The 15620-nt window shown below is 43.2% G+C and overlaps 1 protein-coding gene across 6 annotated transcripts in view; it reads left to right on the top strand.

The window, feature by feature from the left end:
* Nucleotides 1-15620, top strand: part of PPP2R5E (protein phosphatase 2 regulatory subunit B'epsilon) — a 261379-nt gene that overhangs the window by 128428 nt on the left and 117331 nt on the right. For all 6 annotated transcript variants that reach the window (XM_029598137.1, XM_029598136.1, XM_029598133.1 and 3 more), the window contains exon 4: nt 8382-8483. In XM_029598137.1, the coding sequence (XP_029453997.1) occupies nt 8382-8483 (102 nt within the window). The remainder of the gene's footprint in view (nt 1-8381; nt 8484-15620) is intronic.

Raw genomic sequence — 15620 nt, forward strand, 5'->3', positions numbered from 1 at the left:
CCTTGTCTTGCCTGGAGCCATTCCTCCAGGTAACTCCAGGGACAGTAGAGCTGCGTTCTGTTCCTTCCTTTCTACCGAAGGTAGTCACTGACTTTCACTTGAATCAGTCCATCTCTCTGCCATCTCTGGACAGAGAAAGATGTAGAAGAGTATCGTCTATTGCGACTCTTGGATGTCATGAGACATGTCTGGTATCTGGAGGATACTAAGACTTTATGGAAGACAGATCTCCTGTGTGTCCTTCACGGTGGTACTAGGCAGGGAGAGCCAGCCTTCTGGGCTATCGTACCTCGCTGGATTAAGAAGGTAGTCACGGCCGCATATGTTGATGCTGGTAAGCCGTTAATTAGTTAGGTCAGGGCTCATTTCATTAGGGCTCAGGCAGTGTCATGGGCAGAAGTGAAATTGTCTCCTGTTGACATTTACCAAGCTGCGACATGGTCCTCATTACACGCTTTTTCCAGGTATTATCATCTGGATGTGCAAGCTAAGGAGGACGCAGCCTTTGAATGTGCGGTTTTGACTGGACCACGGGCAGTCTCCCGCCCTATTTGGGAGTAGCTTGGGTACATCCCTCTTGTTCTGGATTCATATGTCTGGATGCTAAGAAATGAGAAATTACTACTTACCTGATAATTTCCTTTTCTTTAGGACAGTCAGATGAATCCAGCTTCCCTCCCTTGACTCACGAATGGTTGTATTATGGTCCTTCTCCATGGCTACATGATACAGGGATTACTGGTAAGTGTTCGTCCAGTCCCTAGACTAGTGTTAATACAGTCTTGTCTGAGTTCAGTGTTGCCTGATGACTAAGTATTGAAATGGTTGTCTGTTTAATCAAGTTTTGCTAGTCTGTTCACAGTTGCTTTTGAAGAGAATACTGGCAGGCCGATGTACTGCAGAGGTATACATACTGTGTCTTCAGTTTGCTCCGTCTCCATGTGCTGGTAGAGGTGCATAATCCACTTGTTATCAGGTAAGTAGTAATTTCTTATTGCTGCACTACCAATTTGGTTAACTTCCTTAATTTCTCTTAGCATTTCATTGTCCATCTTACCATTTTGGCTAGACGGACAGTAATATACCCCTATCGCTATACTCTTCGACAACACATAAGGGATTTCTTCCCATAAATATCCTATTGTGCATTTAGTCTTTTACAGGATCTTTATCCTGTTGGACCCTATGCTATCCCGGACATAACGTGCCCTCCTCCCACCACCAAGTTGCTTCTCCCTATCATTGTGATATAACTTTGTTCACTCTTCACCTATTGTTCATGTTGATGTTAATGTTATTGCACCATTGTTTCTTGTAAACCGATATGATATGATTGGTATCATGAATGTCGGTATAAAAAAGCCCTAAATAAATAAATAAAATAAATAATAATTTGTTCCCTGGTATAGCACTATCCCATTGTTTATCCTTCTTCCAACATGTCTCCGAAATGCCAATTAAGTCTATCTCATCATTCACTGCTATACACTCTAACTCTAACTAAGCTGCTTTGATGTTTACTAAAAGTAGGGTATTAAATAAATACATAAATATTCCATGGGTTTAATTTTCTGAGGTGTCTCTCAAATTCCTTCTAATTTGCCAACTGTCTCATCTTTATCAACATGTTTGTTTACACTTTTAAAAAAATCTAACAGATTTGGAAAACAAGACTTCTGTTTGCTAAAACCAGGTTGACTCTTTCCCCCTTAAGCCATGCTTATCTATATGGCCAACTTCAACTTTTTTGCCCAGCACTGACGTCAGGCTCCCTGTGATATAGGTTCCTGGAGACCTTTTTGAAAATCAGCATTATATTGGTCACCTGTCAGTCTTCAGGATCTGTGGCTGTTTGAAATTATGGGTTACAGATTACTAGTAACAGGTTTACAATTTCATGTTTGTGTATTTTCAGGGCTCGAGGGTGAATACTATCCAGTCCTGGTGATTTGTTATTCTTTATTTTGTCAATTTATTATATCTTCTATTATCACAGAGGTTTGCTTTGTTTGTTCAGAATCATCACCTTCAAAGAAATGTTTCTGGTGGAGTGGATACAGATATAGAACTCTCATTCCTCAATGCATGTCCAAGAACTAATCAAATTATTATTAATCTGTCTAATGCTAACTAACCCCAGTATCAATTGTGAGATGGCAAACCAGGTGAATGCCCAGCGCCTCACACCTTTGGGAACTTCTAAATTTTGCATCTGAGTGAAACTTTTGCGAGGAAAATACTTTATTTGTATTTTAACACACTATTATTTGGCTGATTTCCCCAAAGAATATTAAAAAGATTCATGATACAACATTAATTGTATGGGGCAAAGTGAAATTGAAATTGAAAATGTCCAACTTGCTTATAGGTCTTCAAAATTAAGTTTCTGAGGGGCCCCAAATAACTCTCTAGCCTAGGGCCTTGAACAATCCTAAGGCCATTACTGCTTAGTACCTCTGATCTGCCAATTCAGGGCCAGAAAAACACCTTTTTGACTGGAGAGGCATAGAATTGTCCCCCAACTCTGCCCTTTGCATTTATAATTGGGGAGGGGGGGGGGGGGTGGAACGGCTCCCCTATGAGGAAAGGCTAAATAGATTAGGGCTGGTCCATCAGGTCCAACAGTGGCCAATCCCAGGGTACAAGTACCTGGCAAATACCCAAACAGTAAATAAATCCCATGCTACTAATGGCAGTAATAAGCAGTGGCTATTACCTAAGTCAGTTTGGTTAATAATTTATGGACTACCCCAGGAACTTGTCCAAACCTTTTTTTAAACTCAGCTATGCTATCTGCCTTAACCATATACTCTGGCAATGAATTCAAGAGCTAGTCCAACTCTTTGGAACTCTCTCCCTGCACATATAAGGAACTTAAAGGACATGATTTTCAAAAGAGGCATTTAAACCTCATCTATTTAAAATGGTGTTTGAAGAAACTTTACTTTGTGATTTTGCCCCTCTTTATCTGGAATGCCTCAAGTATGTTTTGATTGTCCATTGTTTTACCTGTTGATTGTTAACCTCATTGATTTTATCGTGGATGTGCAATTTGTACCCTGCCATGAAATATGGAAGAGCAGGCTATAAATGTTTAAATTTAATAAATAGGGCAAGGGGCAAGAGCAAGAGAAGGTGGAGATAGGGGAGAAAGAGAGAGGGGGGGGGGGCTGAAGGAAGAAGTGAGGGTTTGGGGGAGTTAGATATGGTGCTGAAGGTGGGGGGAGAGGAGAGGACTGAGAGCAGAGGGAAGGGCAGCAGGCTGATAATCTGGGAGGCCAAGGTTCAAATCATGCTGATGCTCCTTGTGATCTTGGGCAAGTCACTTCACCCGCCATTGCCTCAGGTACAAACTTGGGGCCTCATTTACTAAGTATTTTCCTATAAATACAGAATGTGAGAAAAATCCTTAGTAAATCAGGCCCTTAGATTATAAGCCCTCTGGGGCCAGGGAAATGCCTGCAATATCCAAATGTAACTTGCCTTGAGCTACCAATGAAAATGTAAGATCTAAAACAAAAAGGGCTGGTGGCAGGAGTGAAGAAGGGACTGTGAACTGAAAGAAAGATTAGGTGGTTGAGGGGAGAGAAGAGAGGCCTGTGCTTCAGAAGAAAATCAAAAGCTTCATGACCTCAACATAATTACCTCCACCCCCCCAGGCCTCTATTCTGCCCCCACGGCCATCTCCTCTTTCTTTCTTCCCTCAGTCTCCTGCTCTCTCCCATTGTCACCAGCCCCTTCCCCTGGTTCCTTTCCTACCTTCATCCCTCCATTTCTCTCCTCATTCTCTTCTCCCTTCAGCCCCTCCTATTTCCCCCATCCCCACCCCATTTTCTCCTCTCAGTCCCACTTCTTTCCCTACCCTTGCTCTCTTCCCCTTGCCAAATCTCTCCTCTTCTTTCAGCCTCCCTTCTCTACCTTTCCTCCTGCCCCTTCCTTATTTTCCCTGCTCCTACCCCTTCCTCTTCCTCTTGCTCTCTTCATCCTGCTCCCTCCCCCCCCCCCATTCTTGCTCTCTCTCACACCTGTCCTCCTCCTTCCTCTTGCTATCATACGGCCAGCCTCCACCCCCTGCTCCCCAGAACTCCCAGTAACCCCAATCCTCTGTCCACCATCATCCACCTATCTGTGCTGGTAGTGTGACTCTCCCACCTGGGTCTCTTTGAAGCACTGCTGAGGGCAACAATGGAGATAGCACAGGTCTGGTGGTGGCAAACGTAGCAGCAATAAAGGCAGATTGGGTAGCAGCGACAGCACAGAATGCAGGTCCAGAAGTCTGGGGCAGCAGCAGTGGCAAGAGAGGACAGATCCTAGCAGGTAGAGAAGGCTGGTCAGGCAGTGGTCGTAAATTCCGCCATGAGCAAGCTGCACAGAAGGAGGAGAATCAGATCACTTGCTGAATCAGATAGCAGGAGGAGATTGGGAGGGCAGGGAGGAGTTTCTGCAGCCTGACCAATTCTGGGTAAAAATGGCGCCTGCCAGCCTAAACTTGGTGGGTCCATAGCCCTTGTGGCCCACCCTGTTCCGACCTCTGTACCAATTTACCCTGTAAGTTAACACATATTTTTCAATAAAATAATTTCAAAACTTTGTGTTACTTGCTCTTTTATTTTCCTTTATTTCTTCCTTTTTCCTTTCTCCTCATCTCTCTTCACTTTCTCTCATGTATTTTCTTCATTCTTTTATTTACTCTTCAGAATTTCATTTTTTATCTTTTCCTTTTTTCTGTCGATAATCAGGCTGAATGAGCCATTACATGTGGGTGACATAATCTGGCGACACTGAACAGACTTGTCTCTCCTAGCTAGTAAAGCTTTGAGCTGTACTGAGCATGTGCGGGAGTTCCCATGCGGGCATTGCCTCATAAGCCTCCTCAGTCATTTTTTGTCCAAGCACAGCATGGACATGTACTTGGTCTCTCCAGATATTGTTTTCAAAATGCTTTAATATTTTTGTTTTATTTTCATTTTCTTCAGTTTTCCTATGTTTAGTCGCGTTGCTGCACTGCAGCACCTCCAACAGCACTTTTCAGTGCTCAAAAAAAAACCTTTTGCCTCCTCAAAATGCTGGCATAAAGATACCCACTATGAATAGATTCAAGAACTGCATCGGTGGTAAAGGCTCTCTGAATATTATCCTTGTTTTGCTCTGGACCATGACAGGCAAACTGTTATGCCTGTGGAGTGATGTCCTGTGTTCTTAACACTCCAGGGCACACCACATAGAGGAGCTGCACAAGTCTTTCAGAAGCCATAGTGGACCCTCTTGCAGTGCAGCATCTGGCGGGAAATGAATTGAGTAGGAATTCCTCAAAGACTTCCCCATCAGCCCAAATCAAAGCCACGGGGGTCAAGTTATACAATCACCTTGCATTGAACTGGAGCCTGCATTGAAGAAACATAAGTCTCTATCAGCACCATTGGCGCAAGGTGACATAGGGGCAGGCCAAGTGGTACAGGACTGACAAACTTCCAGAACAAGAAGAATGAGATGTATTCTTCATGCAAAAGTCCTACCCTCAGAGTTGTAGGCTCTGACATGTGGTGAATAGTACTGGGTAATAGCTTCCCATAAATAGACACAATGCAAACAGGGTTTTTCAAGGTACTAGAGGTATCTGGAACTCCTTCACCTGGGCTTCTACTAGCAAGGAGAGAAGAGTCCGTTCGATGCAGCCAGATGACATCACCCACATGTATTGGCTAATTCATCCTGCTATCTACAAAAAACACTATTTGCGATGAGCAGATATGCTATTTATTCATTTTCCTTTTTACATCGTTTCCTCTTCTCTGATTGTTTGGGTTTTTTTTCTTCTCTTACCTATTCTGTTTTCTCTGACTTTCTTCTAGATGCTTCTGTCCTGCTATTCTATTTTCTTCTCTTGCTGATCTCATTGCCAGGTCCCCTTTTCTGGTTTTGTTTTGGTTTTTCTTTTTATCTTGCCTCATGATATTTACCACACTTATTTTTCTTCTTCTCGTCCCCTTTCTTCTCTCACATGTACACCCGGCTTTCTCACACGCATTTCCACTTCCAACTCTCTCTCACAGAGATGCCTCTCCCCTCCACCCCCATACATACACACTTTCCTGACCAGCTCTAATACTTACACACCTTGTTGTCCTCTATTTTTAGAATGCTTGCCCCTTCCTCCCTTACACGTATGCCTCTCCTCCTTTCTTCTCCAGGATTCCTTCCTTCCCTCATCTCTTCATCTTCCACCCCCTCATCAATTTTTGACTCTTCTTTCCCTTATCTCTTCCATCCACTCTATGCCTTCTCCTTCCTTCCTTTCCTTGACCCTCTTCTACCTTTCCCATTCTCCCTTCCTTGCCCCTTTCTCTCCAGCCATTCCTGTTGTGCTCAAGCTCTCCTAGAGAATGACAGAGGATCTCTGAACAGGTGCAGCATTATCTGTTCCTTCAGCTTACCTCCTCCATTTGTGCACTTCCTGTTGGAGGCAAGAGGCGCGTCACGGGGACAAGCAGCACTGCCCCTGTTCAGAGGTCCCTCAGCTTATGCTGCTGCAGCTCAGTGCCGTTTTGAACTGTACCACAAGCAGGTAAGGCCATCCTTGGAAGAGGGTGCAAAGTGGAGCAACCGCCTCACACCTCTGTAGTTACTCTGCCCCTTGTTCTCTCTAATGTTTTGTGGGCTTTGAGTGCATAAAAGTCCTTATGTGTAATGTAGCTGACAAATCTATACACAGTGAGGTCCATATTCAGTAGGGCGGTTGGCGGGCAAATTATCCAGCTAAAATTAGCCAGATACCTTGTCCTGTATATTCAGCTGGATAAATGTCCCACTGAATATACTTGCTTAAAGTTATATGGGTACATGTAGCAGGATAACTAAATACATAAATAGCTATATTGGAATATAGCTGTTTGTTTGTAAGTTATCAGACCAGGTGTGGCCCCATTGCTTTGTTTCTTAACCGGATATCTTGAAAGGTGCTGGCATAACAATGAAAAATATAGAGGCCTCCAGGGCAATCTCCTCCCTCCCTCCCACAATATCTTATGAAGACCCTGTCGGGCCATTTTCTTTCCACCTCCAAAAAAACAAAACATTTTTGGGAGCAGAGGCTCCCTGTGCCTCTTTTTTTTTTTTTTTTTTCTATTTTTATGAGCAGCCTGCTTCCTCCCTTCCCTCCCACCTCCTGTTAACAAGAGAAATGGCCATGGATACCCCGCTTCCCCGACCCTCCCCATCCCCCCAGAACCATCTTTTTGCTTGCCGGAAGCAAGGGACTCTGTGTCCCGCTCCCGGCACCTCCAGCGGTGTTCTGAGATAGGCAGCGCCGGAAGCGTTACCTTATCTTTAGCTTACGCTTCCAGCACAGCCTGCAGCTGGAAGAGAAGGGGAACTAACGCTTCCGGCACTGCCTATCTCAGAACACCGCTGGAGGTGTCGGGAGCGGGACAGAGAGTCCCTTGCTTCCTGCAAGAAAAAAAGAAGGTACTGGGGGTTAGTTAGGGAGGGTCAGGAGAAGCGGGGCATCCCCGGCCATTTCTCTTGTTAGCAGGAGGTTGGAAGGGAATGGAGGGGGACAGACTGCTCAGAAAAAAAACAAAAAACATGGCAGAGGCCCCTGTATTTGAAAGGTTTTTCATTTCATTGTTATGATAGCATTACTTAGCCGGATATATTTCAAGATATCCGATTAATTAGCACATTATCTAGCCACACAAAGGGGTCTCAAGTTATCCGACTAACCTAATCAGATATATCTGATATTCGGCTAGGTTAGGAGGATATCTTGGCCCCTCCCTGGAATGCCCTCAAAATGCCCCTTTTTTATCCAGCTATATTCTAGCCAGATTACTAGTTACCCAGCTAGAATTTAGCCGGTTAAGGGCTGAACATAACCGGTAAGCCATTTAGACGGATAACGTTTAGGTTATCAGTCTATATAGCTTTTGAATATGGAGCTCCATATTCTTTGAAATATCATTCTATTTTCCTTTTCTTGTGCATGCTTGTTTTATGGCCTGTGTATGTGCACACAGCTTACAGGGAACATTACTGGCAGGAGGGCGTTTCAGTGGCCTTGCAGTTGAGTATCTCTCGATTACAGTCTGAGGGGGGGACCCCTTCTCATGCCCTTCGGATTGACTGCAGAAGAGATGATGCAAGGTGGTGCTAGGCCACACATTTAAGTTTGGGGAAAAGCAGAACAATACAAGCAGGTGGCAGAAAAGATGCCAGTATTTAATATTGACATGCTTTCTGGAAAAAAAATCCTTTGAGATACTTTGTAAAACTTGAAAGATAATGAGATCTGGTTAAATTTTACTATTTTTATGATTCCGTATGAGAGGAAAATAGAGTTAACCTTTGCTGTATATGAAAGCCTATCCCATTAATTTTTATAGGTATCTTGCAATATATTCAGAACCCTCCCTCCTAGTGACAGCAATGAATTTGATCCAGAAGAAGATGAACCCACCCTTGAGGCATCATGGCCACATTTACAGGTACATTGTATTTAATTTGGAAAGAAGGTTACACTATTTAAATACTAGTGTTTGAGATATGCTAGTTTGGCATTCCTTTGAAGCCAAATAGGGAATGGTGCAATGGCCATAAATAATTGTAAAGATTTCCACAACTTTACATCAAAAAGCTTCAGTGCGAGGCAGAGACGGATTCTAAGTCCAAGACAGTTTATTCAGTCCTTGAAACACTGCTATTCATAAAGTTTCATAAAAACAGCTGTGCTTTGTTGACATGCTGCATCAGGAGGGACAGAAACACTGCTTTACTTCAACAAATGCAATATCAACATCACTTTGTGTATTTGACTATCAATTTATGTGATGCAGGTCTTCTCTACTTTGCTCTGCTGGCTTGATTCCTTTGAAGCCTACATATATCTGAATTTTGGCTCAAAAGATAAGAATCTTGAGGTTATTTAATAGTTCAGTAAGGAGCAATAGTTTTAAATCCTCCAGCACTTAACCCTGTTTTATTTATTTATTTATTTAAATTCTTTTAATATACCGATGCTCAAGACCAGGTCTTATCGTACCGGTTTACAATAAACTAAGGGGGGGAAACCAGCTAACACAGAAAGCGAAAGTTACATTAAAACAGGGAATGTAGAACAAGGCCGTTTGAAGAAAAAGGATAGAATTAAACAATTTCTAACTGGAGAGCAAAGCAGGTAAGCAGAGAGCAATTGCTTACATGGTAAAATTATATACAGTTGACATAGCGGTGTCGATTTGACAAGTTATTGAGTGAGCAGTTCTAGCATAACAGTTCCTTTGTGAGGCGGAAAGAGGACGCAACCGGGGGGGGGGGGGGGTGGTCCGTGCGGGTTACCATAAGGCTTCTTCAGCGATATGCTTGGGCGAACAGCCATGTTTTCAATTTTTTTCTGAAGGTGAGATGACAATGTTCCTGGCGTAGATCTGGCGGGAGAGAATTCCAGTGATGCGGTCCAGCGGTTGATAGCGCTCGTTTTTCAATGGAGTTGTGTATAGCGGATTTGCTAGGGGGAACCTGGAGGGGAGCCTCTGTATGCAGATCTGGTTGGCCTTGATGAGGAGTGTAGTTCGAGGGGTATGGTAAGTTGTAGGGAGGATTGCTGATATATGGTTTTGTGAATGATGGTCAGTGTCTTGAAGAGTATTCTGTAGCGGATGGGTAGCCAGTGTAGTATTTTCAGAATCGGTGTGATGTGGTCCATACGGCAAGAGTTTGTGAGGATCCTGGCTGCAGCGTTTTGCAGCATCTGAAGAGGTTTGGTAGAAGAGGCAGGGAGACCAAGCAGAAGTGCATTGCAATAATCAGTCTTTGAGAATAGTATGGCTTGAAGGACAGAGCGGTAGTCATGGAAGTGTAGGAGAGGTCTTAACTGTTTTAGGACCTGTAGTTTATAAAAGCCTTCTTTAGTGGTGGTGTTAATGAATTTATAGTTCCTAGCAGATTAGTAGAAGATCATAATGTTGTGCCCTTATTACTTGTTATAAGCAAAGTTACTCTAAACTATGGAAAAACTAAACCACTTAAACTTTTCAGATCTGTTTAGTAGTAAAGTTGTTGTTCTATGCTTTGTTTTCTGTGATTTCACAACACTAGAGAGCCAAGCAAATGTTAGCCAATTATTCCAGAAAGTATTTTACAAATTAATAAACAGGCATATTTTCTTACAAGTCTAAGATTCTTTTATTTGATGGAAGCAGGGATAAAATTCTTGCTACAGTTATTAGAGAACTATGAACTTTTTTTTTTTTTTTACATAGTAACATGATAATGTACAGCAGAAAAAAACCAAATGGTCCATCCAGTCTGCCTAGCAATTTTCTTATGGTAGTGTCTGCCAGGTTACCCCATGTTTCTCTTAAGGGTAGGAACTTCAGCTCCATGCAGTTATCCCTAAGCCATACAATAACCCATAAAAACAAAATTACTGCTAGCAACATTTGTACTGGTGATGAGCCTTCTTGAATATTCAGACAGTGCTGATGTGTTTTGCTTATGAACTTGGCTGTAGAAGCAGACCTCTGCTTTTTCCCTTATGTCTGCATATCAGTACCCCAGACCGTAAAAATCAAGGCTCATGTTGGTTGTCATCTACACCCAATTCCTCTTCTTCCCTCCCCCTTCTTGCTGTCAAAGCAGAGAGCAATGTTGCAGTTGTGTTTATCAGTTCCCCAGACTGTAGAAGTCGGGGCCCTCATTAGTTTTTGTCTAGATCCAGTTTCCTTTTCCCCCTGCCATTGAAGTGGAGAGCAGCATTGCACTTGCATCAAAAGTATCAAGGCTTATTGGTTAAAGGTTGTAACCACCACACCAGCATCCTTTTCTTCATTTCCACTCTCTAGCCTTTAGGAATCCACAGTGTTTATCCCATGCCTCTTTGAATTCTTTGACTGTCTTTGTCTTCACCACCTCCTCTGGAAGGGCATTCCAGGCATCCACCACCTTCTCCATGAAGAAATATTTCCTTACTTTGGTTCTGATTCGTCTCCCCTGGAGTTTCATTTCTACTGTTTCCTTTCCAATGGAAAAGGTTTGAAGTTCTTGCATGATTAAAACCTTTCAGGCATCTGAAGGTTTGTATTATATCCCCCCTGCACCTCCTTCCTTCTAGGGTATACATTTTCAGATCCTTCAGTCTCTCCTCATAAGTCTTCCAATATACACCGCCCCACCCCATTTTTCTCACCCTTCTCTGGACTGCCTCCATCCTGTCTCGATCCTTTTTGGAAATAGGGTCTCCAGAACTGAACCCAGGACTCCATGTGAGGCCTCCCCAAGAACCTGTACAAGGGCGTTATCACCTCCTTTTTCTTACTGCTTATTTCTCTCTCTATGCAGCCCAGCATTCTTCTGGCTTTAACTATTGCCTTGTCATATTGCTTTGCCATCTTAAGATCACCAGACGTTATCACCCCAAGATCCCTCTCTTGATCCATGCACATCAGTCTTTCACCCCCATCACATACAGTTCTTTTGGATTACCGCATCCCAGAAGCATGACTGCACTTACAACATAAGATATGCCATACTGGGGCAGACCAAGGATCTATAAAGCCCAGTATCTTGTCTTCAACAGTGGCCAATCAAAGTCACAAGTATCTGGCAAGTACCCAAACATTAAATAGATCCTATGCTGCTAATGCTGGCAGCAAGCAGTGGCTAATCCCTATTGATTAATAGCAGTTTATGGACTTCTCCTCCTCTAGGAACTTATCCAAACCTTTTTTTTTTTTTTTTTGAAATTTAAGTTTTATTGGAGAAATAGAATATCAAAAATACAAAACCAGCAATCATCTGCGTTGAAAGTACAATAACACAGTGAACAAGAGAATAAATACAATAAAGACTTTCAACAGGCTCTCTGCATTTCTCAGTTATTTCCCCTCCCCTCCCCCCTTCCCTCCCCCCCATCCCTCCCCCCTACAACCCGTGGGATCTCACAAAGAAGGAAAAGAAAAGAAAGAAAACTAAACACCAAAACAAATCATAGCTTCTTCTGTTGGTGTCGCCATGTTAAATATAAAGATATTTAATTTTCTCTTTCGCCCACTTGAAGGCAAAACGAGCTTTCAGGTCTCGTGCTTGCTCCTCCGGTAAAGTAATGTTTAGAATTTCAGTTTTGTCCCAATTGATGGAGTAGCCGGAAACCTGGCTAAAAGATTTGATAATACCTACCACTGCTGGCAACGACTGCTGAGGATGCGTGAGAGTCAGAATAACATCGTCAGCAAACATAGCCAACTTGGAGGAGTAGGATCCCACATGAACTCCCAGCACATCCCTAGAAGACCGAATCCTTTCGGCCAATGGTTCTATAAACAAAGCAAATACTAACGGAGAGAGCAGGCAACCCTGGCGAGTGCCCCGCTCAACTATAAAGAACGGGGAGTACCCCCCATTCACCTTAATACAGGCCCTCGGTTTATCATATAATTTCTGAATCCAGGTGATAAAAAAAGTCCCAAAACCCATGGTGCGGAGCACTTGAAATAAAAAGGGCCAATGAACCAAATCAAAAGCTTTTTCCGCATCCATGGCCATAAAAAGAAAAGGGAGATTATGGCGCTTAACCCACCAGAGAGAGTTCAACAACTTCCGAACATTATCGGACGCCATTCGGCCCGGTATGAAACCGGCCTGATCCGGGTGAATAAGCTGTGCTATATAACCATTAAGCCTATTGGCCAAGACTTTAGCTAAAAGCTTAAGGTCGATGTTTAATAAGGAGATAGGCCTTTAGGAGCCGCATTTAGTGGGGTCCCTACCCGGCTTAGCTATGACCGTTATACCCGCCACATTAGAATTGGGGTTCAGAACCCCTTCGTGTCGCAGGGCGTTGAACATGTCAGTGAGTGGGGTAAGTAAGTCACCGGCAAAGCATTGATAAAATCGGGCTGTAAAACCATCGAGCCCCGGGGATTTATTAGCTTTAAGTTGCTTGACAGCGTATAGCACTTCAGCTGCGGAAATATATCCACACCTTTTTTAAACGCAGTGACACTAACTGCCTTAACCACATCCTCTGGCAGCAAATTCCAGAGCTTAATTGTTCATTGAGTGAAAAAGAATTTTCTCTGATTCGTCTTAATTTAACTTCATGGAATGTCCCCTAGTTTTTGTATCATCCGAAGGAGTAAATAACTGTTTCACATTTACCCATTCAAGTCCTTTCATGATTTTGTAGATCTCTTCATATCCCCCCTCAGCCATCTCTTCTCCAAGCTGAACAGCCCTAACCTCTTTAGCCTTTCCTTATAGGATAGCTGTTACTTTAACATTTTGATCGCCCTTTTCTGTTCTTTCTCCAGTGCAACTATATCTTCTTTGAGGTGCAGCAACCAGAATTGCACATACTTCTTGATGTAACCGTCTCTTTTAGTCAGTAAGGAGGTCCAGACAAGTGATCCGTAAAGATAGACTTTTATTGCCAGCAAGATGCAGCTAAGACAAAGGCTCAGTACAACTGCATGCCCCTCCCCTTCAGGAGCAGACTCTTATGCACTTTACAGTTCTTATCTTTTACTCATGCGTTCTAAGCATTGCTGAGCAAGCATATTCCGGCTGAAGGAGCTACTGACCCCCTCCCTAGACACCCTGGAACTTTCGTGAAACTTCTCCCATGTTCTGCAGGAGAGGCTGCTGGGACTTGCAGTTCTGGAAAGGAATTTGCGAGTCTGCAGTAATACAGCCCATCACATAATACATCCATTGTTCTAATCTAGGTTACAGCAGTGAAAGCTTATCAGAGAATAAGAACAGCGAAGCCAAAAAAAATGAAAATGTGCAATGTGCTGACAGAGTTTCTCAATGTCCTAATTACAGCTGTATTGCAGACTGTAAGTAAACCCGTCATGAAGCAGGGAATTCTGGTACATGAAGTCCTTTGTCAGGTTGAAGCGTTCAGACCCCTTCATTCCCCCCTTTGATACTTATCATTCTCTATGAAAAGTATCACACCATCACAACGCAACTGTGGAGCTGAAAGAAACAGAAACAAGAAAAATTAGCAATTTGAGTTCTCAGGGGGCCCTAATTTCCCAAACAGTCCGATGGTTTCTTCACGGGTTTGAGACGGATGGGCCCTATTGGCTCCACCCCCCTTTGTAGCCCGAACTTGTCATGTATGGGAAGATGGCCCAAGATAAAACATGAGGATGGTTAAACAGGTTCTATAGGCTCAGAGGAATACATGTACAGTGACAGAAGCTGCGTGGCCGTTTTGCGTTCAGCAATGTCCTTCATCACCCGACGAAGGCGGTTTGAGCAAGAAAGGAATAATTCAGGGTCCTAAAAGACAAAACAGAATTAAACTGGCTAGGATAACAAACAAGTTCTTAAATCCACCGATCATGGAAAACCAACCACGGAATCCATTGGTCCAGTCCCAAGCACTATTCCACTGCTGGACAGGGATGTGTGCCATCTTGACCATGAGATCAGTGATGTCTTGGATAACCTTGTTTTGGTCATCTACCTGTAAACAACAATTGGAGAGGTTAAATGTTCCACAAACCCTCCCTCCTGGGCCAGAGGGTAATCTAAAACCAATCTATTCTGGTACACTGCAGTCATAATTTTGGTATTTTGTTTTGCCCAGAGTTTAAGAGCGAAAGCAGTCGTTGGTGATGAGCTCCAGGACTGCCTGAAGCCTGATGATTCGATGCAATTAATACTGCTTGAAAGGGTTCCCGAGTTGCCCCTTTTTGCTGCTTCATCTGCTCTCTGATTTCCTTGACAATAGGGTTTGATTTCCTGGTGTGTGCTTTGCAATGCATTACAGCCACCTTGCGAGGTAGCCAAACTGCGTCTAGTAATTCACGTACTTCTGATGCATTGTTCAATTGTTTTCCCTCTATAATGCTCCATGCACTTGAATTATAAGGAAGGCATATTTAGAGTCTGTATAGATATTTACAGTTTGTCCTTCTGCTAACTGCAGAGCTCGGGTAAGGGCAATTAGTTCAGCTTTTTGTGCAGACGTTCCTGGGGGAAGAGGTTGAGCCTCAATGATTTCATCTTCGGATACAACAGCATATCCAGCAGAACGTATCTCATGAATGATTTGGCTGCTCCCATCAGTGAATAAAGTCCAAGCTCCTTGCCAGGATTGATCCCTCAGGTCTGGTCTACTGGAATGTATTGTAGTCATGACTTCTTCACAGTCATTGGCAACTGGTTCAGGTGCCGGCATAAGAGTGGCCGGGTTCAAGTTTTTGCTGTCTTGTATTTGAAGTTCAGGTGTTTCACACAGTAAGGCTTAATACTTGACGAGACGTGAATTAGTCATCCATTTTGGTCCATGAGTCTCTAGCAGTCCTTGAATAGTATGAGGAGTTGTTACTTGTAAAGTTTGTCCAAATGTTAGCTTAACAGCTTCGGGTATCAGTAAGCATGCAGCAGCAATGCTTTGAAGGCAACCAGGCCATCCTTTTGCAACATTGTCCATTCCTTTTGACAGATATGCAACAGGTCGTTCCTATGATTCAAAAGTTTGAGTCAATACCCCAATGGCCATTCCTTTCTTTTCATCGATGAACAGATGGAAGGGTTTCATTACATCAGGTAATCCTAGAGCAGGGGGTGAGATCAAGGCTTCTTTCAGTTGATGCAGATTTGCTAGTTCA

The sequence above is a fragment of the Rhinatrema bivittatum genome, chromosome 4, assembly GCF_901001135.1.
Source record: "Rhinatrema bivittatum chromosome 4, aRhiBiv1.1, whole genome shotgun sequence".
NCBI classification, from domain to species: domain Eukaryota; kingdom Metazoa; phylum Chordata; class Amphibia; order Gymnophiona; family Rhinatrematidae; genus Rhinatrema; species Rhinatrema bivittatum.